Raw genomic sequence first — 23,853 nt, 5'->3', positions numbered from 1 at the left:
AGGGAGGGAACAGGTGGGGCCAGATGGAGTCACAGCAGGCTCAACCGAAAGATGACAAAGATGGAAATTCGAGCCAGAGTTTCAGTGGGGGGCAGTAGAGACAGCGGCCAGCCTCTCCAAAGGCCCGGTGGAATAATTCACCAATGTCTTACAGGCCCCTGCAGGAACTTCACCAAGATCCCGCAGGGCCCTCGGACTGATGGGGGGTAAGGTGATTCCCACCAGGCTGGGGCCAGAGCCGTAAGGAGCCCTGGCCCGGGTCCAGAAACCAACCCGCATCGTCCTTGAGGGCTAGAGGGTCACCAGCAATTCTGCCACTGCCGAAGCCTTGCAGTGGCCTATAGTGGGACATAAGGGGTGATGCGATGTCCCGTAGATATGAGGGGCCCCATGCCGCCGTAAGGCCTTTTAAAGGTTATTACCAGCACCTTGAAGGCGCATCCGGAACTCCACTGGGGAGCCAGTGCAGACCAGGCAGTAGCACAGGAGTGATATGGTCTGAGTAATCCCACCACCTGTATCAGTAGCCCGCGATGCAGCTGCATTCTGGACCAGCTTCAACTTCCGGATCAATTTGCATAAGGGAAGGCCCGCGTGAAGCCTGAAGTTACAGTAATCCTAACCAGCCTGAGGTGACTGTCGCATGGATCACAGTGGCCAGGCTCAGTCTGGGAGAGATAGGGAGCCAACCGCCGTGCCTGGCGAAGATGAAAAAACGCATAATCCTGGGTAACATGGGCCCACCTGGCTCTCCATTGACAAAGGCAGAGTCCAGAAGCGGACCCCCAGGCTACGAGCCAGGGATGCCGGGGCCAAAACTTGACCCCTCCAATATAGGCGGCTGGAATTCCCTTGGTCTCTCCCCGGCCCAGCCAGAGGACCTCCGTCTTTGTTGGATTAAGTTTTAACCTACTCTGCTTCAACCAACCAGCGACCCAGAGCTCCAGACAATGCTGTAGAGCTGCAGGGGCAGAGGCCGCCCCCCTCTCCATCAACAGAATGAGCTGGGTGTCATCCTCGCGATATTGGTGACAGACCAGCCCAAAAGCTCCGCACCAGCTGAGCAAGGGGTCGCGATGTAGATGTTAAATAAAAAAGCGGGGGGAAAGCAAGGCCCCCTGAGGAACCCCACAGCTAGGAGTGGGAGGCTCTCTGGGAGGCCTCAACCCCGCGACCATACCTGCTGACCCCGACCCTGGAGAAACGAGGCAATCCATTGGAGGACAATGCCCCGCACTCCAGAGGCTGCCAGGCGGTGGATCAAAAGGTCGTGATCGACCACATCAAACGCTGCTGTGAGATCAAGTAACACAAGCAGCGCCGATCCGCCTTGGTCCTAGCTGCATGCGGAGCATGTCTGTGATGGCAATGAGGACGGTCTCCGTCCCATGCCCAGCACAGAAGCCGGACTGGAAGGGATCGAGCACCGATGCGTCCTCCAGGAAGCCCTGAAGCTGCTCCAACACCACTCTCTCAATTACCTTCCCCAAGAACGACAAGTTCGAAACGGGGCGGTAATTGGCCAGATCGCCAGGATCTAAAGTTGGTCTTTTTAAGAGTGGGCGGACCACTGCCTCCTTCAACCTACCCGGAAACATATAGCAGGCAGGTTACATACTGTAAATCTTGCAACAATTACACTGAAGAGAAAGTACCTCTGTGCCCCAGATACTATCTCGAGCAATATAAACTGTTGCAAAGCAGTAAGCTAGGACCACTCCTCAATCACCAGGCGCAGTTCCTGACAGTGAACTGTGCCACGTTTAACAAGTTAAACAAAAGTAACATGTCACACAGACGTGGTCCCTCAGAGGACAGCTTTTGCTCATATTATTCTCTCAGCACTAAAGTCAATACTTGTTCAAACTTGCTGACAAAGGATTGGAAGCCTAAAGTGGTAACTACAATGTTGCCAGCATTTCCAGACTGTTGCTTACGTGGAATCGTTAAGTTCCACGCAGTCCGGGTACAGAAAGCATCTGGTGACTATATGCCACATGTCAAGGAGGAAAGTAAACAGTCTGCAGTTCAAGTCCACCATTTTGCAGGAGGCACAAAAGGTTATGTCAGGAATGTACTACAGGAGAAATCATTCCTATTTCTCTAGGAAATGACAGTAGATTCTAGCAAGTATACAGCACCTGACATTATCAAACACAGAAAAAGGACAGGTTTACCTCTGTACACACCCCAGAACCAAGTTGAAAAGCATGGGGGAGATAAAGACATCCTCGAAGGTCACTCTTCAAACAATGCCTGCTAGCATAATCTGACATATTGGTTCAAGTCAGACATCACACTGGCGAGCACAAACAAATGAAGCTGTGTTATACTTCAATAGACTTTTCATCTATCAAAGCCAGTATTGTCCACTGACTGGCAATGGCTCTCAGGCTTTCAGACAGATCGTTCAAAACACTTACTGCCAGATGCTTTTAACTGGAGATAGTGGGGACTGAACCAATGCCCTTCTGTATACAAAGCAGATACTCTAACTTTCCTATCATGTTCATGGTTTGGGTTATACATGCACCAGGGTTAACTAAGAATAGAACTAGGCAGTACTGAAGAAGAGGAGTTGGTTTTTACACCCCACTTTTCTCTACCAGCGTGGTGTAGTGGTTAAGAGCAGGTGCACTCTAATCTGGAGAACCGGTTTTGATTCCCTGCTCTGCCACTTGAGCTGTGGAGGCTTATCTGGTGAACTAGATTAGCTTGGGCACTCCAAAACATGCCAGCTGGGTGACCCTGGGTTAGCCACAGTTCTTCAGAGCTCTCTCAGCCCCACCTACCTCACAGGGTGTTTGTTGTGAGAGGGGAAGGGAAAGGAGTTTGAAAGGCCCTTTGAGTCTCCTACAGGGGAGAAAGAGGGGATATAAATCCAGCTCTTCTTCTTCTACCACAAGGAGTCTCCAAGGAACCTACAATCATCTTCCTCCCCCGCCCCCCGCCCCACACACACAACGGGCACCTTGTGAGGTAGGTGGGGTTGATAAAGTTATGAGAACTGTGTCTGGCCAAGGTCACCCAAAGAGTAATAAGTAATCTAACATAGTTCTCAAGATCAGGGTCCACCACTCTTAACCACTACACTATGCTCACTTTCAAGTTATTAAATGAAGCAGGTCTGGGGCATACTCAATTCACAAGATAGAAGAGTTGGGTTTTATATCCTGCTTTTCTCAACCTTTAAGGAGTCTCAAAGCAGCTTACAACCACCTTCCCTTTCTCTGCCCACTCTTAAGCCTTATGTGATGGGTGGGGCTGAGAGAATTCCGACTAACCCAAGGTCACCAAGCAGGCTTCATGTGAAGGAACTGAAAAAAACAAACCTGGTTCTCCAGATCACAGTCCACTGCTCATGAGGAAGAGTGAGGAATCAAACCCAGTTCTCCAGATTACAGTTGGCCACTCTTAACCACTACACTAGTCCCAGTACAGCTATAATGGTAAGGCAATTGGGAACATATGAAACTGCCTTATACCAAACCAGACCACTAGCCCATTTCGGTCACCGTTCTTTGTTCTGGCTGACAGGTTCTCTCCAGGGTCCTGAGCAGAGAAAAGTCCTCCCCAGCACCTGCTAACCAAGAGGTTTCAGCCAGCTATCCCACTTGGGACCTTCAGCAGACAAAACATGAAATTAGCTACTGAGCCATGCCTGCTACCCACAAAAGAAACAGAAATTTGCTTACAAGAGAATATGATGAAGAAAGGAGTACAGGAGACATCCAGTTTCCAAACCATACTGTGGAGATAAGGGAATGTGATGCTCCCACTAAGTGATCACCAGCAACAAAAAGCTGGGTACACAGCAGCCACCAATGAAATTTACCAAAGGTATCTTCAGTGTCCTGTGAAGTGGCCAGACAGTTTATCAGGAAAGTGATACTGTTATCAGGGTTGCAAAAAAGAAAAAAGACTTGTTTCCCACAAGGCTGGAGAGGAGCAAAATAAGGTCATTCCTTTGCAATAAAGGGATGTTGCTAAGAGTAACAAAACTGTTTATGACAGACCATGATTCTCCCATAGCCTAACATTTCCTGGCAAGTTTACTCAGAAATGACTCCAGTGTTGCCTACTTCTTGTTTTTGCTTCCTCTGCTCTGCCGGTGACATCAATCAGTATCCAAACACACACCAATTTAGCAGGTGCAGGGTCCCCCCCCCCCCCGCCCCCATGCAGCTAAAATCATGGTAAACATCACAATCGCTGGTTTCCTACCTGACAAATTACTGTTAAAGGGACCAGAGCAAGATCTGTAGCCCATTTACCCAATCTTAAGGGAAAGCCGGTGCCGCAGTAGTTTTGGAGACAAACAAGCTGACGCTCTTAATTTAGTTTGCATAGACTAGAAATGACTTCCTCAAGGTGGCTTCCCAATAAACACAGAAAGGGCTGGGCTGAAGATCTGTCCCTGAAGCACCCTGAAAGTAACGTTCAAAATAAATGAACCCTTTTGATTTAAAAAAAATGAAATAGACCCAAGCAATCTCACAAAACCAGAGCACTGAGTGGTCCCACCATATGTCAGTTATTCTGCACAGCATATTTACAACGAGTTGCAATCGTTGCAAACAAACTCGTTTTCCCTTGGGTGAAATAAATATGCTGTGCGGAATCCATTTCTGTCTCCCGACTTGCCACCCCGTCCACAGGAGCAAGTAACGACCTCACCGCATGGCTTACCCCCCCCAGCAGCTGGTCCTCCTCAGAGGCAGACTGAACGCCTTCAGCCATTGGGGATCACTGCCACCTTCCACATCCCCCACGCATATGGACGTGAAGCGACGACAGAGTAGCAAGAGCACCGCGGGCTTCCTCCGACCCGGACCCGTCCCGCAGGCAGCAGCGGCCCCAGCCCACCCACGAGGAACCCGCCGCAGACCACGCAGCCCCTCCACGTAAACACCGCTCACCTGCTCACATTTCCCGGAAGTGACGCGCACCGCCCTCTTCCGAGCCGGCCGTTACTCGCCCTCCAGTCCTCCCCCCTTGCTCCAGATGCACGCTGGGAGCTGTAGTCCGGCCCCCTCAAAAACACCCCCGTTGCCTTTTTTCTGCTAATAGCCCGAAGGCGGGCGATGGAGAGCTCCTAAACCTGCAAGGAGGAGTAGAGTAGGGGCGGGCTGCAAGGGGTGGTCTTTGCCTTTCCAACGTGGCTGAGGCTGAGAAAAAGATGGTCTGAGCAGTACTTTTACTTGGGAGCAACCTTGGTATGAGTGCACGTGTGAAGTCAATTGGAAGCCGATTTATGGCCATCCCAGCAAGGGGCTGTCAAGGCAAGGGAGGAATACAGGTGTTTTGCCATTGCATTCCTCTGCAGACAGAGCCTTCCTTGGAGGTCTAAGTGAAAATATCCTGCACTTAAAAATGGGTACCATCCCCCACCCTACAGAGTTTCTGGTGGGTTCAGGTTCAGAAATCCAGTAGGAGCGGCAGTTATCCACCTTCATCCAACCTGTTTTTATAGCAACGCGCAAGCTTTCGACTGTGCCAAAGCATGCCATCCACAAGAGTGGAAAGGTAGCCTGAAATCACCTGCCAGTGAGGCTTTGTGTAACTTGAATTGCTGCTCTTACAGAACATTAAATGCTAATTTTACACTGTGTGATTAAATCTCTTCTTGTAGAGTATGGCATGGCACTTGCTTTGGAGTAGGTCAGTTGGCTTTTCCTCAACAGCTTTGCAGGCAAACAAATCAGGTACAACGTGGAATGCCTTATCTGCTGGGTTTCTGCCAGCTGTATAGAGCGTGACAGGAGAAAAACAATGAGTGCTTCTAAAATTGCATCTTTTTCTTTTCCTCCCTAGCAGGCCTTCTTTTGCCTTTGACATTTGGTGAGCAGAAATTCCCTCCACCCACTATGTTCCTTCAGATGTAAAAACCCTGTAAATGGAAGATGAACATAAACAGAAGAAAGGTGGCGTTGTGTGCTTGTGGTGCTCGTTTTGCAAGGTTTTTTTTAACATAGAGGTCATTTTTAAAATGACCCACCACCCCACTCATTCTACCACCCATAGTCACCTCATGCCCCTGACCCACCTCGTGATAACTTGCTCACAGGTGTGCATCAGACTGCAGCCTTACAATGTTGTTGGGCAATACCGCTTTCTTTAGGATCCTGGCTTGTCTGTACAAAGCCAGCAAGGTGTCATGATTCAGAGCAGCAGACTCTAATCTAGTGAACCGGGTTTGTTTCCCCGCTCTTCCACATGAAGCCTGCTGGGTGACCTTGGGCCTGTCACAGTTATCTGAGAACTCTCAGCCCCACCTACCTCGCAAAGTATCTATTGTGGTGCGTGGAAGGGAAAGGAGTTTGTAAGCCACTTTAAGACTCCTTACAGTTGAGAAATCCAAACTCTTCTTCTTCTCCCACTTCTAAAAAACTTAATAAAAATGATGTCAAATGGCAGATCAGTATATTTACATTGTATCTGACTGATGAGGTATAGTGGTTAACAATGGCTGACTAATCTGGAGAACTGAGTTTGATTCCCACTCCTGCACCTGAAGCCTGCTGGGAGACCTTGAGCTAATTACAGTTGTCGGAGAAATCTCTCAGCCCCACCTACCCCACAAGGTACCTGTTGGGGGCAGAGGAAGGAAAAGCAATTGGAAGCCACTCCTCAAGATAGAGGAAAACGGGGTATAAATCCAAACTCTTCCTCTTCTTCTGTTCCATATTTTAACTGTGAGGCAAACCCAGAAGCCACTGATCACTTTCCCATTTGCTTTGAAAATTTATTCCACCAAACTCTTCAAGCATTCATAAAGTTCTGCGTCACACAGGGGAGAGCCATCATTCAAATCCGGCAGAAATGATGATCTGCTCTCATGTTTTGCTTGCTGGATGACTTCATTTCGTTCCAGGTATACAGGATGTGGCGAGTTTATCAGTGCAATACTAACCAGAATGTCGCCTTTCTAAGCAAACTGACTTCAGTGCATCTCGAAGGGGGGCGGGGGGGTGTAACTGCGCACAGGATTGCCCTATTAGGCGAATTTGGGGCAGCCGCCGTTTTTTAACAGCCTCGAAGTTCTGTCATCTTGGCAATTGCTAGAAGTCAGTAGACGGAGCGTGACCCGTCGTCCCTTACCTGGGCCAGGTAAACTTGCACCTGTTGGTTTGCTGTCTGCCGCACTGACCAAGATTCTCCGCTGAAGAAACGTGGGCAGTTACGAAACCAGCAACCAATATGGGGGACGGGGCGATCCTGAACCGATTATCGCGCTTTTGAATTCACTTCCTTGGATCAGAACGACGCAACTCGGGTTGTTCTGTAAACCTGCAGCTTTCACGCGTCTGGGCCGCTTTTACTCCTGAGTAAACCCAAACGGAGACCTTTTCCTCTACCGATAGCACATTTCCCATTCCAAGAGGAAATCTGCCTGCGGTCCCAAGTGGCGCAATCGTCCTCTTGCATGAGTCAACCTGACTGCCCTTCAGCCACTCGGCGATTAGCAAAATGGCCCGAATGACTCCTTTATGCTCCTAGGTCCGTCTTATCTGCAGCACGGCCGACTATTTAATCCCCCAGATTTCAATCGGGTCATTAACTCCTCTGATTTCAAGTCCGCTGGGAAAACTTGTGCTGGACTTCAGAAGAAGTTCTTGGTAAGTTTGCAGCAACTCTCTCTCTCTCTCTCACACACACACACATACATATATACTGGGCCATGCAAAGAAACGGCGCCTCCTTTGCAGAAGCAATAAGGCTAGAAAGCGAGTTGTTCACTATTGCTCTGGAGTTTGATATTGTTTAACGGGGGTGGGGTGGGGAAGGCATTAAATCAGAGCTCGCGTAACAATCACGGGGGGGGGGGTGCGCAGGTGGAGAACTACATTTCCCATCAGGCGATCAGAGAGGCGGAAAAAGTGGGAGGGGAGTGCGAAGCGAGCGTTACCTGTTCATGCAGGTAAGAGAAAGAGGTGAGCAACAGGTGAAGAAAGCCAGCCGGTGAGAGGAAGGGGGGTCCAGTGTTTTAAGGGTTCACCCACCTTGGTAAAAGTGGGGGGAGGGGGGGCCTGGGTCTTACCCAAGAAAAGTTTTGGGACAGGTGGTTAGAAAACAGGAGCCCTAAAGAAGGGAAGTCATAGAGGCTGGGGCGCGAAGCTGCTGAGAGGACTGCTTGTTTTGAGCTGCAAATGGGAAGGAGGAAGAGGCAGGCAAAGGAATATGAGACTGGGAAGGGCAAGTGAAAACCTTCCTCCTTTGTCTCTGTCTTTGAACCACTACTGGGGTCTCCAGTTAACGTGTTTTATCTCCAGGTTGATTTTGGATTTCAAAAGTTATTTCCTGAATTTGAAAGGAAATCCTTGCAGGGAGGGTTGTGTTCTGCCACAGAGCAGTGTCTGGCTTTTTAAAAAAATCCATCAAAAGATACCCCTGTGCATCTTGGTGCTGTGAATTGTCTCAGGCTTGCATTTATCAGAGGAAATAAGGAGCTGGGTTTGAGTGAGTTTATTTTGCCCTGTGATTGCCAAAATGGTCCCTGCCAATGTTGTTCTTGGGGCACACTTGCGTCTTCCCCAGCTGTGCTGTCTTGCCATAACCAACTCATGGTGACCCCAACCATAAGATACCCCTAGCAAGGATTGAGCAGACATGGTTTGCCAGTGCCTTCCTTCCCATCACACCTGTGGTCTTCCTTGGCTGTCTTCCTTCCTTCCCATTGCACCTGATGTCTTCTTTCCTTCCTCTTGCACCTGTGGTCTTCCTGGGTGGTCTCCCATTTAAGTACTGACACTAACCAACCTTGCTTAATTTGCAAGCCCTGATGAGCTCAGGTCAAAGTGGGCTAGAGCCAGTTCTGACTTCACTCCCCCTTCCTGCAATACATGGAGCTCAGGAAGAAGAAGAAGAAGAGTTTGGATTTATATCCCCCCTTTCTCTCCTGTAGGTGACTCAAAGGGGCTTACAATCTCCTTGCCCTTCCCCCCTCACAACAAATACCCTGTGAGGTAGGTGGGGCTGAGAGAGCTCCGAGAAGCTGTGACCAGCCCAAGGTCACCCAGCTGGCGTGTGTGGGAGTGTACAGGCTAATCTGAATTCCCCAGATAAGCCTTCACAACTCAAGAGGCAGAGCTGGGAATCAAACCTGGTTCCTCCAGATCAGAGTGCACCTGCTCTTAGCCACTATGCCACTGCTGCTCAGGAGGCACCAGGTTTTGGTTTACAGGAACACCCATTCAGAAACAGTTGCCTCTGTCCTGGGAAAATGGTCTGCCTCCCCACATTTTATGACTGGCCCCTCTTCCCAAGTCAACCATTTTTAAAGTAGTTCTCCCTACCCTTTTGCAAAGGGGCCCACAGGCCCAACAAGTTTCAGAACCCCCAAGGCTACACCAGTTAACCTTTGCTACTTGAAGCTGGAGAAGGTATTGAGAAATTATTGCTCCTGGGCTTACAGTGTGTTTTCTTCAACCTGGGTGTACATGGATGAAACCTTGGATTTTCTGTGTTCACAATGGACACTGTTGGGGTCAAGCGCTACCATGTAGGTTTACAAAGGGACGTAAGAAATACAGCAAGCACAATTTTTGGAAAGTATGATCTGCTGGCAGTGAAAGCAGTTGGGGAAATAGTTGTTCCAGTGTGGCTTTCCTTGGTGGAGAGATGTGCAATTGGCTGAGAAATGAATGAATGGATTAATATTGTTATACACCGCTGCCCAGATGATGAAAAAGAGCTGTGTTTCTATATAAGTGTAATGGCAAGAAAAAAATCATGGTCTGCTTTTAAGGTAGAAAAAGATTATGGTCTGCTTTTAAGGAGAAGAAGAAGAAGAGTTTGGATTTATATCCCCCTTTCTCTCCTGTAGGAGACTCAAATGGGCTTACAATCTCTTTGCCCTTCCCCACTCACAACAAACACCCTGTGAGGTGGGTGGGGTTCCTCCAGTTCCTCCAGATCAGAGTGCACCTGCTCTTAGCCACTACGCCACTGCAGCCAGTATGTTTTTAGAATGTTGACTAGGGAGATCTAGATTTGCAGAATTGCTTGGCTAGGCAGCTTGCTGGGGAATCTTATGCGAGTTACTGTCTTTCAGTAACTCGCTTAAGATTCCTCAGCAAGCTGCCTAGCCTACCTTGCAAGACTGTTGTGAAGGTAACGTGGAAATTACTCTTTATCTGTTTTGAATTTCTTGGAAGAAAAATTGGACTGTAATGTAAGAAATGGGGTTGGATCCCATGTGCATTTCCATTTATAGATTGAGGTTTTTCCCTCAATGGTATTCTTGGGGATCCCTTGTGAACAACATTATAGGGAGCATTTTCGGGAGGTTTTTCCCTCAATGGTATTCTTGGGGATCCCTTGTGAACAACATTATAGGGAGCAGCGGAAGCAGGGAATCAGGAAAGTGAAACCCCATTGGTAGAAATAATATTTTAGGTGTGGCTAAAACTTGCTTGCATCTGGGAAACTATTCTTGCATGTAAAAACACACACAGAGTGTACTTTAGCAATGCCATGGCTGACTTTGCCTGCAAAATACGTGCCAGTTTCACTGGAGATCCTTACAAAAACACTAATGTGTCAATAAGAGCTACTGCTTCACTGTATGAATGGTTGTAAAACAAGATATTGTTTGTGTGTGTGTGTTTGAACTAGGCAATGGTTCCCTGATTACAATAGAACCTCAGTTGTGGTTGTAATTAGATTTGAAACAACTCTCACCTTTCCTTTTCCTATGCCAATTTTAATGCTAAGTATTGGGATTGACATAAGTTAGCAGTGACTTGATGGCAAAAACATGGTACCCAGTGACAGTTGATGTCCGTTTCTGTTTGATTTGTGTGATTTTTGCCATCAGTTTTCAGTCAAAATCGAAACAGTTAAGTGAAATGCAACACGGTAGTGTTCATTGTCTGACCCTTCCCAAGCAGTTGGAATCTGTTCATAGACCAATTTTATTCCACCTTGCTCCTCCATTTCACTAATTGGGAAACCTCATAGTCCACTTTCCAGATCTCAATTAATACTTGCCAGACTGGATCTTTTGACAGGAGTTTTCTGGCTCCTCTTCATCCTAAAAAGAGATCTGTGTAAAAGGCAGAGTTGGGTTGCCACCGTCTGCTAGAGAAACCATGAAAGGCCTCTGGCAAACTTCTGCTGTTACTCAGCAATCCGCTGACATTTTTCCATTTTAGTTAACAAAAACAATCTTGGATAGCTCCAGGCTAGCCTGATTTCATCAGATCTCAAGCGCTAAGCAGGGTTGGCCCTGGTTAATATTTGGATGGGCGACCTCCAAGGAACACTAGTCGTGATTTGAAGGCAGCAATGACAAACCACCTCTCAGTGTCTCTTGCACTGAAACCCTTACAGGGTCACCTGTGACTTGATAGCGCACGTGCACACCCCCCACCCAGAAAATTTATTAAATCTTGAAAAGGAAAAGCAAAAGCATCAACTCATCAAGAAGTGAGTGTGGTTCTTTTTTGCTCAATAGGGCTTTCTCATTTTTCTGCTAAAGCTCCTTTGAGCCACTGGAAAAACTGCTTCTGAGACTTGGGGTCAGGGGGTGAGCTGTAGAGTAGCTTAGATGTGGGCTGGGGGTGCTGGAGCTCTTTGTGGGGAAGGCATTCGTGGAAATCAGACACACACACTCTTTTATCGCACTAGAAGGTACTTCTGTTCATGGGGTGGGCTCTTGGGATCCAAGCCAATATCTCTTTGAGTAATGCGCAGTTATCTGGAGGAAGAGATCTCACACACATGAAGCTCCTTATACTTGGTCCATCAGGGGCAGTATTTCCTACTCAGACTGGCAGCAGCTCTCCAAGTTCTTTGGCAGGGGTCTTTCACTTCACCCGCTGAATGGTTGGCCATTTCAACAGGAGATAATAGGAACTGGACCTGGGACCTTTTGTGTGCAAAGCAGAGGCTCTTCCACAGAGCCATAGCCCCTCCCTGGATCTTAAGAATGCAGTTGCCTCCTTGTGGGCATCTTATGTCATAAATTGAATTCAGTCTTCTCCTTCATACATTCATCCAGGGCGAAGACACTTGGAGGCAAAGAAGATCATGGCTTTCTCCACTTCTGAGCTGGATGAGACCTTTGACTACTTGTTCAAGATCATTCTTATTGGAGATTCAAATGTCGGAAAGACATGCGTGGTGCATCGTTTCAAATTAGGGCAATACAGTGTGAAGCAGCAGAACACTATTGGGGTGGACTTCACAGTACGCTCCTTGGAGATAGATGGTAAGAAGGTCAAGGTGAGTGGTGTGGTCTTTGACCAGAAAAAGCACACTATCCCATTTTATTTTGCTGCTACAGACTAACTATCTGGAATTATCGTCCTGTAGGGAAGATGGCCCATGATGGGCAGTATTAGATGATGTTGTATTGGCTGGTGCAATGCTTGGGGCAGTCTCTGAAAATTCTTCCCCATCAGAACCCATCTATTATCAGGTGCAAGTTAAAAGTGCCATCAAATTAGAGCTGACTTATGGCTACCTTGTAAAGTTTTCAAGGCAATTCAAAGATGGTTTGCCTCTGCATAGTAACCTTGAACTTCCATGGAGGTCTCCCATCTAAGTACTAACCAGGGATGACCCTGCTTAGCTTCTGAGATTGGCCTAGTCTGGGTCTTCGAGGTCAGGGCATTATTAGGTGTAGCTACTCAATAAGGATAATGATGTCCACTTTTTAGCAGCACCTACAACATTCATATGATAGAGAAGTTATGGCTGCATCAAGTTTAAATTAATTGGAGAGGCTGCAAATTAAGACAACCAGCATTCTGGTAGTGTAGAAGACTGGTATTTTTTAAACCATAGGGCTTAATTACAATTACATTTTCCCCTGGGGATGTCCCAAGATCAGATGGAGAAGTGAGTTCTGAGGTTCTACCCTTTCCAGGCATGCAGAGGCCCAATTTGGACTGGAAGATGGCTCATGGAGAGAGGGGCTTAGTCTTTTCTTTGTCTTTCTTTTCTGGCCTGAAACAGCCATGGAGGGCAATATTAGATCCATTGCAGGCTGCATGTGCGCTGATGATCTAAACATTGTTATTAACAGGACAAATAGCGTGGACCCCAGGCTGTTTAGGCTGGCAAAATAGGGAAGGTCTAAGCCCCTTCTGTCCACCCACCAGAGTCCCAATCCAAATTGGACCTGTGCATAACAAGGACACTTGAAACTTTCAAATACACCTCTCCAGCTGTACTGGGAAGGTTCCTGGGGAAAATGTAACATGTAACTAGGACCTCACTTGTCTGTGCTTCTATTTTTCTCTCCAAAGAAGGCCCTTAAAACCCAAGTTTTGCCAATATACCAGTATTGTTGAACTAGTAACTTTAATATATTAAACTCAGGCTGTATACATAAGGGAGGTTTATGACTGAAGGGCTTAAAATCTGCAAGTTGCCTCTGTTCTAGATTAGTTGTGGAGTTTAGACTGGTAAATAGGACAGCATTTTCAGTTCTGTACCCTATAGTGTAGAGCCAGACATTGCTCAGTATAAAACCAAACACTGCTCTATAAAAAAGAGAAGTAAACTTCTTCTTTCATGTACACCGGAGGGGTAGGTGAAATGCTACAATAACCAGCATGTGAAGGGAATGGCAGACTAAGATTTTTACATGACTCAGCTCAAGAGCTTTTTAGACATGTTCTACAGAAAGGGAACTGACAGAGGTGAACAGTTGCTAGTAATCCAAGTGAGAACTGCGCACAGATTTGTTCCAAGTGCTTAAAACAATAGTGCAGGGTGCTGCTGTGTATATTTATTACTTATTGTGAAATTTTACGCATGCTGCTTCCGAATAAAGGATTCTCAGCAGCCAAGGTTTTGGACATGAATAATTTATTGATTATTAAAAGCTTGCTCAGAATTTTGATATAGTTTGGCTTTTTAATTCTAAAAGGTTGCAAATCCTTGCACTCAATGCTGTATTGTGCAATTAATTCTTTTTTTCTTTCACTTTCTGATCGTTTTAGCTTTAATTGATAGCTCGAACTAGGCTGTTTCATCAATTTGTGTTTCTCACCCCTCCCTTTCAGATCCAGGTGTGGGACACAGCAGGCCAAGAACGCTTCCGCACAATCACTCAGAGTTATTATCGTAGTGCCCACGGGGCTATTCTTGCCTACGATATGACAAGGAAGTCCACGTTTGAGTCTATCCCTCATTGGATTCATGAGATTGAAAAGTATGGTGCAGCTAACTTGGTCTTGATGTTGATTGGTAAGTGGTGAGCTTAGTCACCTGCTGCATGAATTTGTCAAGGTCATCTTGGTCTTTGCCTTTGTTGTGATTCCTTGCTTTACCCTGTAACACCTGTTTTCTGAAGTAGGGAAAACCAAACTGACTAAAGCAGGGATAGGGAACCTGCGGCTCTCCAGATGTTCAGGAACTACAATTCCCATCAGCCTCTGTCAGCATGGCCAATTGGCCATGCTGGTAGGGGCTGATGGGAATTGTAGTTCCTGAACATCTGGAGAGCCGCAGGTTCCCTACCCCTGGACTAAAGGAAGAATTGTTGAGAGACACTTAAGAGAAGTTTGCTAATACATCCTTCTTTCCCACTTCTTTGGGTTGGTTCAGTTTATCAAATTAAGACTGCAGTTCTAAATACACATTAGAATATCCTGCAGAAGTCAGTGGGATTGGTTTGCCTCGTTTCCATCTTTTCAGAATTTGAACAATCAGGTTAAGCTTGGCTAACCAGAGAAAAATTCCAAGTAGCTAAGTATTTGTTTCGTAAATATGGAACTTTGGTCAGAATTTTGAGAAAAATCACTGTGGATTCATGTCCCATGGTTATTCAAGTGTCAGCTGTTGTTTATCAAAATCTCCCAGTTAGTTTATTTGTTTATTCTCTTTCTTTTTAAGGGAACAAATCTGATGAAACAGAGAAGCGCCAAGTCCTGTTTGAAGATGCTTGCACGCTAGCTGAGAAGCATGGTCTGCTGGCTGTATTGGAGACCTCAGCCAAAGAGGCCCAAAATGTTGACGAAGTCTTCATCCTAATGGCTAAAGAGCTCTTGGCAAGAAATGCCTTGCAGCTAGGTGCGGAGAATGGGCCCGCAAGCAGCATTTATCTAGACACCAGGCCAGTGATTCCCATTCAACCTGACAAGTCTGACTGCTCCTGTTGAGAAGAAGCTTCACGGAAAAGAAACTTTGGTCATTCCAGTGGTCCACGTTGCTTGAGAGTTTTCTGTCTAGCCTTGGCTTGTGTCCTGGTGTGCATATCAGCCACACAATGCTGACCTGTTCTGCCATTCATTGTCGCCATGGCCAAAGCAGATTGTGATGGTCAAAACTGGCAGTGCTACCCTGCAATGGAGGAAAGGGTCTCTTGGATGCAACTTGTTCATCAGAAAGGAACTGTGAAGAGTTTTAACAAGAATAAGGCAGCATTGAACATAGCCATCAAGATGACAGTCCTATTGAGTTGGTCTTAATTTCCAGTGATAGCTGCAAGAAACAGTATGGTCACTTATCTAGCATCCAGTTTTTGTTTGTGTACTGCTCAGAGCTGCATACTTGCATTACGTATCACTCAGCCGACTCCTAAGAGGTCTAGTAATGTCATAGTAGTGTAGTAAACCTGACTGATTTGCCAGTTTCCTTTGACTCATCATCCACTTAATTTAACTAATTATTTAGCGTTTTTATAGCGTAATTTCTTCACAGTTAATTGTTGGAGGTGACTAGCTCCTTTAAACCTATTGGCACCAATTCAGTCTCTTCCTTAGCAGTGCTTTAGTTTTGGATGTAAAGAACTGCTAAAACTGTTGACCATTTCCCTGTCCCTTGCTTAGCTAATGTTAAACTTCAAAGTGATTGCATCTGTGTTTTTTCTCTATGTGCAAAAACAACTTGGAACTTGTTCAGCACGTTTGATAAGGATTGAACAGCACTGTTTTTTTGAAAACAAATCTCTCACACAGTGAGCTGCAGCTACTAGGACGCTTTGCAACGGCTACATGTAAACTATTTTTCTGCCCACCCAGTGGTGACTAATGCTGTTACTAAATTCTGTTAGATTCGATTGCAGTGGGTGTATGAAAGTATCTCCTGTGGTTCCTGTTTGAAAATTACTCAGATTCAGGACACATGGATTTCCTTCAGGAGTGGTGGCTGGTACAGTTTGATTTTGTAATGTTTGCTGATTTTGATAATGAGAGAGCTGCATAAGAAACTGATCTTTTTCTGAACTGTTTTAGTGGTCATCAGCAGATGCCTTGCTGATGTTTGTATCTTGCAGTCTCAGTTTACTAGGGAATATGACAAAAGCAAAAGAAAAGTGTCCTAATGCATAAGAAAAGGGTTGGGGTACTTGTTCCCAAAGCTGATACCTACTCTGTTGAAATGCGGCGCTTGTAATGTAGTCATCTCCTTCTCAGTCACTCATTCCTAAAAAGGAATTTGTTACCTATAAAGGCTCTCTAATCGGTGTCTAATCCCTACAAAGGGTGCATATTAAAATCAAAATGATCCCCTTTCTTTAAATGCACTCTATAACAATACTTACATCAAAAGGGGAACAATTCTAATGTTACTATAGCTGCAGTTGAGGTATAATAATAGAATATGGAGAGACCACTGAAGTGTGTAGTTAGCAATTGTAGGGATCTTATAGCCAGAAACTAACATTGTCAAGTCATCACTACAGCGAACAAGTAGCTGAGTTTGTACTAAGTCTACCCTTTCTTTCAAAAGCCCAAAAATACATGGGCAAGTACTGTTTTGCTGTTTGGTTAACTTTAGTACACTTTTATATTAAAACTTTTCTATTAAAACTTTATTGCTGTATGATATACTTCAAACTAATTAATGAATGATACAAGCTAAATTTTTGGCATGGCGTCTATGATGGTCCCTGTAACTTGTATAGGGAGGAAAGGCCTACAGTGGATAATGCACAAGGCCTAGCCTCAATGTTTGTGTAGAGGCTTCTATTCCCTCATTCCCCACCAATGAGGCACTATGCACGTATAATGAAGTCCAAGGACTTTTTGTGATCTATGACTGTTGTACGTCAGTGGAATGTAATCGCTCAGGCATCTGGCAACAAGTTAAGAAACCAGGGTTCAAAATTCCCCACTGGTGACCTGAGGCCAGTCACTGCTAAAACCCAGCCTACTACAGAATATTGCTGAGAGAGTAAAAACTGAGAGGAAGATCACACAAGGCACTCTGAGCTTTTGAAAAGGGTAGGGTGGAAATGGGAATAGAAGTACCAGCACATTCTGGCATGTTTTCCTTCAGAGAAGGGGGGCAGATTCCCAACAACTAAAATTCAGCCTGCCCCACTCGACGCTATTCCCTCTCTCTCCTTTTCCACTTCGGAACAAGTTTTGCCGATTGTCACACTGCTGCCTGAGCATAATGTTTCGGAGTCTGTGGTATATTGTTGATAAGCAAGAATACAAATCGGTTTGAGTGAAACCATCACCATCTTTTGGCATTTATATTCTACATTCTCTGCCTACATTCACGGGATTAAACCTTTGGCAAGTACCAAACCCATAATTACAGATTAGACCCTGTTTCACCAATTACTGGTGGGACTAAGGAAGTCTGTTTTTATCATAGCGAGCATATAAAAAATGGCCACATCCACTCATGTAAATAAGTGAATCCATCAACCAGTCCGAAGTCTAGCAGCCAGTGCAAAGAGAGGTAATCACTACTCTCTGCAGAATCTAAAATGGTATTAACAAAATGCTGAGGAAAGGGTAAAGACATATGCAGCTACTGTTCATAATGTCCCATTTAGTATTAGTCCGCCCCCCAATTTTTTTTCAGAGCATTGCCCACCCTGTCTATCTAGCTTTTCTCATAGGATGGTCTATCAGTGATCTAAAATTGACCTTGATTATCAAGACATATGCTCACTTTTTTCTGAAACAATCTGGAGGGTTGAAAAAAGTTTGTTTGCTTCCAAGACTTTTTCATTTTTTAATGCAGCTAGATTGGGGCGAGGTGAGAGGGACAACACACAACCACAAGAAAACAAGGCTTGCAGCTTGTCTGAGCTGTTTTTAGCTGTTTGGGGCCATCCCTTCTGTAAACAGAGCAAGTTCAATGAAAGGATGAATGCTGCCTTCTGCTGGTTAGTGTGGCCTACAAAAAGTCCTGAGTGGTGATGAAGGGGACGAGATGTTGCATGTGGAGGGCAGCATGAAGGGGAAATCTAGAAAGTTCTGAAACTAGACTGGAGCAATTGGGCAGTTTTTGCCGATTGCTCCTTCTTACTGCCACTAACACCAATGCCACACCTAGAGTTGTTCCAAAGTCACCATAAAGCTGCTCCGTTAGCTGAAGTCTTGGCTCCAACCATAGCCCATAACGTGCATCAAACCACTGGTTTGAAGATGGGAATTACCAATTTCCACTTGAGAACGTTACAGTTCCAACTGGGATCATTACATGTGCCTTCCACAGGCCAAGACAACTCAGTCGGTATTCTCGGATTTTGATGCCTTGTCCCTCTCACTGTAAAGGCCAATGACCAGGGAGTGAAGTCTGACTTTTTAATCCAGCTGAGCTGACTTTTCAGTCATGTGCAAAACCAAATAAAAAAGCAGCAAGGAATTAAAAGGATTAAGTCCACCTATGTCAAAGAAAAAGGAAGACTTAATTAGTAAGCAGAGAAACTAGCACTCATGCGTGAAAAAGTAAAGAGGATGTTCTTACAGGTCCAACTAGCAAATTAAAAGGACTGACTGGGAAGGCATTCACCTCTTCCCTTGAGACATGCACAGAATAAAAAAATCTTATTTGGGTGTGTGGAGTTTTAGCATCAACTCTGGCAAAAGTTCTAGAATGTTCCAAAGCTGCTTCTGCCCATACACATAAACATGTGATGGACTATACACAGACCAGAGAGATGATTCATCAGTCCAAGTAATAAGGATCAGAGTATAAATTATGAACTGTGACATGAAAAAAATACAATCTCTCCTTCGAATAGCCACTGTCTTTAGAATAATGAGGGATGGATTCCAAGTGCCCCAAGTCACCAGGGTTGGCACCAGTCTTGCTACAGAGGATACAATAAAGTCCAGAAGCCAGATAAGAAATTTAATGGTTTTTTGGGGGGGAGGGGGCAATGATACACCCTGTGTTGAGAGTACACAGATTACTATAATAAAATACAGGTACATAGTAAGGTACAGAAGTTTCAAATGTGAATACCAATGTGCTTTTAATTTTTTTTTTATTTGGGAAAAGTGCTTCTTACAAAAGGCAGCTGTAAAGTGACACAGACTTCAGCAATAATTTCTGATTCCATTTAAAAGTGAAAAGAGACACAATTCGGAAGGACAGAAGCAGCAGAACAGATCAAGGACAATCCAGCAGCATTAAATGTAATGGAAGGTTAAAACTCCATTAGAGGATTGGAGAAAAAGAGGAATTTAGTTGCATCTGGAGCTCTTTAACAGAACCAGAGCCGGGTTACTGAGAGGCTCTTTGGTTCTATAGGTAAAAGTAGCATGCATATTGAGCAGCCAGAATGAGTCCCATATCAGATGTTCTGTGAGGCACCAAACACCTTTTCTAACTAAGATGCAGAAGTGCTTGTGTAGATCAGGGGTGTCCAACTCTGGCACTTCAGATGTTCATGGACTACAATTCCCATCAGCCACTGATGGGAGTTGTAGTCCATGAACATCTGAAGCGCCAGAGTTAAACACCCCTGGTGCACATAAAAGACTATAAAATTAACAATAGTCTACAGCGTTGCAAAAACTATTGCAAAGAGATTCCAACAGGCTGATGACTCATTGGACAGTCACTGGATCTGAACCCTCTTTGGCTAACCATATTCTTATCAGCCACCCACCCAAACGAGTGGGAGGGCAGCTGGGAGGAGTGCGTGTACGTGCACATGTGCTGGTGTCGTTAAGAAGGTGCCTTACTACCAACATTATAATTGCTGTTTAAAGACCATTTCCACAGATTCGGCTGAGACCACAATATTTGCTTCCCAGTCCAGTTGGATACACCAGAGTGTGTAGTGTGTATGAAAGAAGAATAAAGGGGGTGGGGGGGGGGGGGAGGAGTGAAAAGGTTTTAATACACACGCATATATAGATATATCAAGTTGCCCAGCCCTTGGGATACAACTTTGCATTTTATTTGTATATACATACATAGAAAGTTTCTCCTTTCACATACAAACATGTTTGCCTTTCATGCCAAACAGTAAAAACCCGGAACACTCGTGCCTGGTTCTGGTTACACAGTAGTAAATAGTAATGTGCAAGTAAACAAGAGACCAAAACCACAAATGAACACATGTACGTCGGGTGGGGGGGTGAGTGGTGCTGGAATGGAGCTGAAGCCAACCAAGAAAGTCGTTGCTGGCCTGAAATCTTGAAGTTTTTTTTAAAAAATTATTTCCATAGTCCATAGCGGAAAGAGAGGCCGTTGGCCGAATGCTGCCCTCCCGTTCCCTGTATGCACCCCCCTCGCACGGCTGCTGCTCTTATGTTTGTATCTGGGCTCTTTCAACATGAGTGTGGAAGTCCTGTAAACATGTGAACCCTGGAACTGGATGAATCCTGTCAGGAACACAGATATGAAGCAACAAGTCTAAGCTAACTGTTTGACAGTTAAATTCATTTTTACAAAAACTAACGTTTTAAATGTTTATTCCATTTAATTTGTTTAACAGAAGGGGGGGAACACACTCCAGGGGCTGGGGGAGTTGGAGGCGGGGAAGGGGGAAGGGGGAGGAGACAGACCCCTGGGTAAGTTTATTACAACAGCAGCACCTGGAATGGATAGGCCTGCCTAGGAGAAAAACACAGGCACTGCCACAACACCACAGGAAAAGAGCTACTGCCTGAAAGTTGAGCCGATGATCTAAACTCCACAGAGAGATGCTATAGATCCAGGTCATAATAGTCTTCCAGCTCGTCGTGAAACAAGTCCCACTCGTCCTCGGAGTCTGTCAGGTCGTCCTCGCCGCCCGCCGCCAACAGCATGAGAAGCATTTCACCCAGCTCAAAGGTCACCACCTCGTCCTCGTCGTTCTCAAAGGGGTCACCCCCCTCCCTCTCCTCAATGAACTCCCAAAACCGGTTTCTCCGCTGGGCCTACAAAGGAAAATACAGTTATTGCCCTGGGTGAGTGGCGCTGACCACACAAGCCTGTAAGATAGAACTGCTCTCCTTCAAATAAAATTTTATCCTGTTCTAAGTTTCCACATTTCTTATTCAACCAAACACCAAAGGCATTGTGGAAGGGGAGTTATCAGGGTGTACTGATTTGGTGTACTTGATGCCCATGCCAATTCATTCTGGGTCAAAGTAAGGCGCTAAAGGGATCATAAAGAACTGTCTAGGTATCATGTGGTTCAAGCACAGCTCTCACAAAACTGACTTGACACGAAACTGCAACCGTTAACGTGAAAAGGTGCATTCTCAATGCCGCTGAAAAAATGCCACATATTCCAGCTGGCCTAAACAACTTGTGATCCACCAAGCTGAAGACATCTCACTGGGCCACGTATTTGTAGTTTCCCAGGTTCTGATTTTGTCACCGTTTTATTTTCGTTTCAAGAATGGTGCAAAGAAGGAAATGTAATGAACCTGCCTGTGGGCTGTGTTTGGATTGGTGGATCACAAGTTGTGCAAGTGTCTGTTGTGTATTTGTAACTCAGGAACTCAGAAGAATTAGCTGTATTTCCAACTGCAAAAGGAGGGGGTGCTGCCTCCTCATGTAGTAGGATTATACAGAGGCAACCACATGTGCTTTTTCTTTCACTGTCGGGGAGGGATTTATGCCATCTTCTTCGTGCCATTTGCCCTCTAAAAGCTGCTCACTAGGAAAATAAAATATACTGTTTTGATAATATGAGCTGTAACAAAGGGAATAGAAAGACATTTCACAAAAAAAGGTCTCCCACCCATTTCACTGATTGGAGGAGGCTGTGGGGGGGGGAGGGTGTTGCACTGGACAAAATAACTGGACATTCAGGGTGAGGACAGGACGGATTGCCCTCACTCTGATCTCTGTGGTGGTTCCAGACTTCTAAAATCCAAATTTATTGGTTACCGAGTGCCCCGTTTTGTTGACTGTACTCACTATCTGTAATCCGCCTTGAGTTGCTGTGATAAATGCGGACTTTAAATAACATAAAATAACATGAACCTCCTGTAATCAAAGGTGATTAGCTATGTGACATTATCATGCCATTCATGTGATCCCTGATTGGCTATAACCACTATAAGAAGCAGCCCCTATTCATAAAGAATTATGCAAAAGATACAGACTGGGAGCAGAAGCAGCTGTAAACAGCAGACCAAAAAACCCCCACATAAACAGGGCAGTCTGTGACACCACTCACCCTTTCCAAGCAACCCCATATGTCCCTCAAAATGGTGTGCGTGGCCCTACTTTTCGCTGACCATTGTCAAGAGCCCACCTCAATGCACACTCTACCTTTAAAAAAAGAATCAACAAAATCTGTGGGACTTACTCTGTATCTACTTGAAGTTCCCACTTTCTGCCTCTGGGGTTCTTCTCGACGGCCATCGGGATATGCGTGTTTGTAAAAACAGTTCCCTCCAAATGGGCAGCTCCCACGGCCTTCATCAAAATACCTGCATGGCTTGTTGCTGGAAAGGAAAATATCGCAACCCTTACTCACGGCATAGCCAATTCAGTACTGCATTTGCTTTATAATCCAGACGATTCTTTTTCTCTCTCTCTGTTTGTCTGAAGCCATTTTAAATCAGTTAACAGATGTACAATGGATTACATGGAGGTGCATACTCAAGAAGTGTGCGCATGGGTAGGTGCATGCAGAGGAAAGATCTTCGCTAGCCTGCACTAGTAAGGCTAGGTCGCGGTTGGGAGGGCGAGGGAATAGCACACGAGGCTGTTTGGCACAAACGAGTGACTTGTGTGGCCTGCATGCATCTTCTGGTAGTTAAGGAAAGATGCATTTCACACACAGGAGGAGGGTAGGAAGGAGGTATGAGAGGACTTTATGCAACTTCTCGCTTTGGGTCCATGTCTGCCCGTAACGTCTGCAGTCAAACGTGGCCCAAGGCTGCAGGGCTCATACCTCATTGCTTCCTTGTATTTCTGAATGAGTTTCTGCTTCTCTTCCTTCTCCTCCACCCAGTACTCACTTGGAATGACAAAGTTAGATGTGATCCGACATTCTGGGCAGGACCTAAGGAACGAACAGACTGCACTGCAAAATTCCACATGACCAGGGGCACTATTTCCAGTCACAGACACATCACGGTATATGCCCACCTCTCAAAGCAGTCTATCGAACCTCAGATCTTTGCACTGTGTTCTTTCTCCTTTCTACAATCTAAGCTTTCCCCCTTCCCCTGACCCCCAAACATTTTTTTCTGATTCTCAGTTCTGTAGCTTTCCCATTTCTGAAGAGCATAGGGGGGGAAAAAACATTTCACACACAGACTCGTTTTTCTTTAGATATAAATAAATTTATTTTTTGTAACTTTGCTTTCCTGGATGTCCATATTGGTTTGGGTTTTTTTTCTTTTTCCTCCAAGCAGAGTTAAAAGAAGGATGGGTCACTGGCTCAATTATGAATTAGAAGAGTGAAGGCTTAAGAAATACACATTTGGAATTGTTCTGTCTCATCTGAACCCAAATTATTCTGAATAGTAACCAATAGGACACTATGTTGCTACTGTTTAACAACAACAAAAAACATTCAAACTAAGTGGCTCTCGCTGACCAACAGAGTACCAAGGTCAAAAAGCATAACCAAAAAACCCCCTCAATTCTGAATGACAACATCACTATGTATTAAATACAGTCTTGGGATGAACGAGTGATGATGTTGAAAGTTCACACAACATACTAACTTCTCCCCAAGAAACAAAGCAC

At 45.4% G+C, this 23,853-nt stretch overlaps 3 protein-coding genes across 9 annotated transcripts in view; 1 reads left to right on the top strand and 2 right to left on the bottom strand.

Moving 5' to 3' along the window:
- SLC37A3 (solute carrier family 37 member 3) overlaps nucleotides 1-3,836 on the bottom strand; it is a 32,224-nt gene extending 28,388 nt beyond the window's left edge. The window contains exon 1 of the mRNA XM_048501038.1: nucleotides 3,696-3,836. The gene's annotated coding sequence lies outside the window, so the exon portion shown is untranslated. The remainder of the gene's footprint in view (nucleotides 1-3,695) is intronic.
- Nucleotides 3,837-7,401: 3,565 nt separating this feature from the next.
- On the top strand, nucleotides 7,402-16,771 carry RAB19 (RAB19, member RAS oncogene family). 4 transcript variants are annotated; one of them, XM_048499161.1, is made up of 4 exons: nucleotides 7,402-7,619; nucleotides 12,005-12,228; nucleotides 14,019-14,202; nucleotides 14,851-16,771. In XM_048499161.1, the coding sequence occupies exons 2-4, from the start codon at nucleotides 12,034-12,036 to the stop codon at nucleotides 15,114-15,116; spliced, it is 645 nt and encodes a 214-aa protein (XP_048355118.1). In that variant the 5' UTR covers nucleotides 7,402-7,619; nucleotides 12,005-12,033; the 3' UTR covers nucleotides 15,117-16,771. The 4 variants fall into 4 exon arrangements, with proteins under 4 accessions (XP_048355118.1, XP_048355117.1, XP_048355119.1 ...); XM_048499160.1 differs by lacking the exon at nucleotides 7,402-7,619 and adding an exon at nucleotides 7,899-7,962; XM_048499162.1 differs by lacking the exon at nucleotides 7,402-7,619 and adding an exon at nucleotides 7,903-7,921.
- A 2,268-nt stretch (nucleotides 16,772-19,039) lies between these two features.
- The window catches only part of MKRN1 (makorin ring finger protein 1), a 29,742-nt gene continuing 24,928 nt past the window's right edge, over nucleotides 19,040-23,853 (bottom strand). Inside the window, exons 6-9 of one of the 4 annotated variants that reach the window (XR_007244837.1) lie at nucleotides 23,051-23,161; nucleotides 22,460-22,598; nucleotides 19,668-21,074; nucleotides 19,040-19,574 (exon numbers count right to left, since the gene is read on the bottom strand). Coding sequence is in view for 3 of the 4 variants with exons in the window: in XM_048500685.1 (XP_048356642.1) it covers nucleotides 20,862-21,074; nucleotides 22,460-22,598; nucleotides 23,051-23,161 (463 nt within the window). In the remaining variant the exon portion in view is untranslated. Of the gene's footprint in view, nucleotides 21,075-22,459; nucleotides 22,599-23,050; nucleotides 23,162-23,853 lie in introns of all 4 variants that reach the window. The other 3 variants (XM_048500685.1, XM_048500687.1, XM_048500686.1) reach the window with 3 other exon arrangements.

This window comes from Sphaerodactylus townsendi, linkage group LG06 (genome assembly GCF_021028975.2).
Source record: "Sphaerodactylus townsendi isolate TG3544 linkage group LG06, MPM_Stown_v2.3, whole genome shotgun sequence".
In the NCBI taxonomy this organism is placed as follows: Eukaryota; Metazoa; Chordata; class Lepidosauria; order Squamata; family Sphaerodactylidae; genus Sphaerodactylus; species Sphaerodactylus townsendi.
Note: the sequence above shows the minus strand (reverse complement) of the source record. Positions and strands in the feature narration are given on the sequence as shown.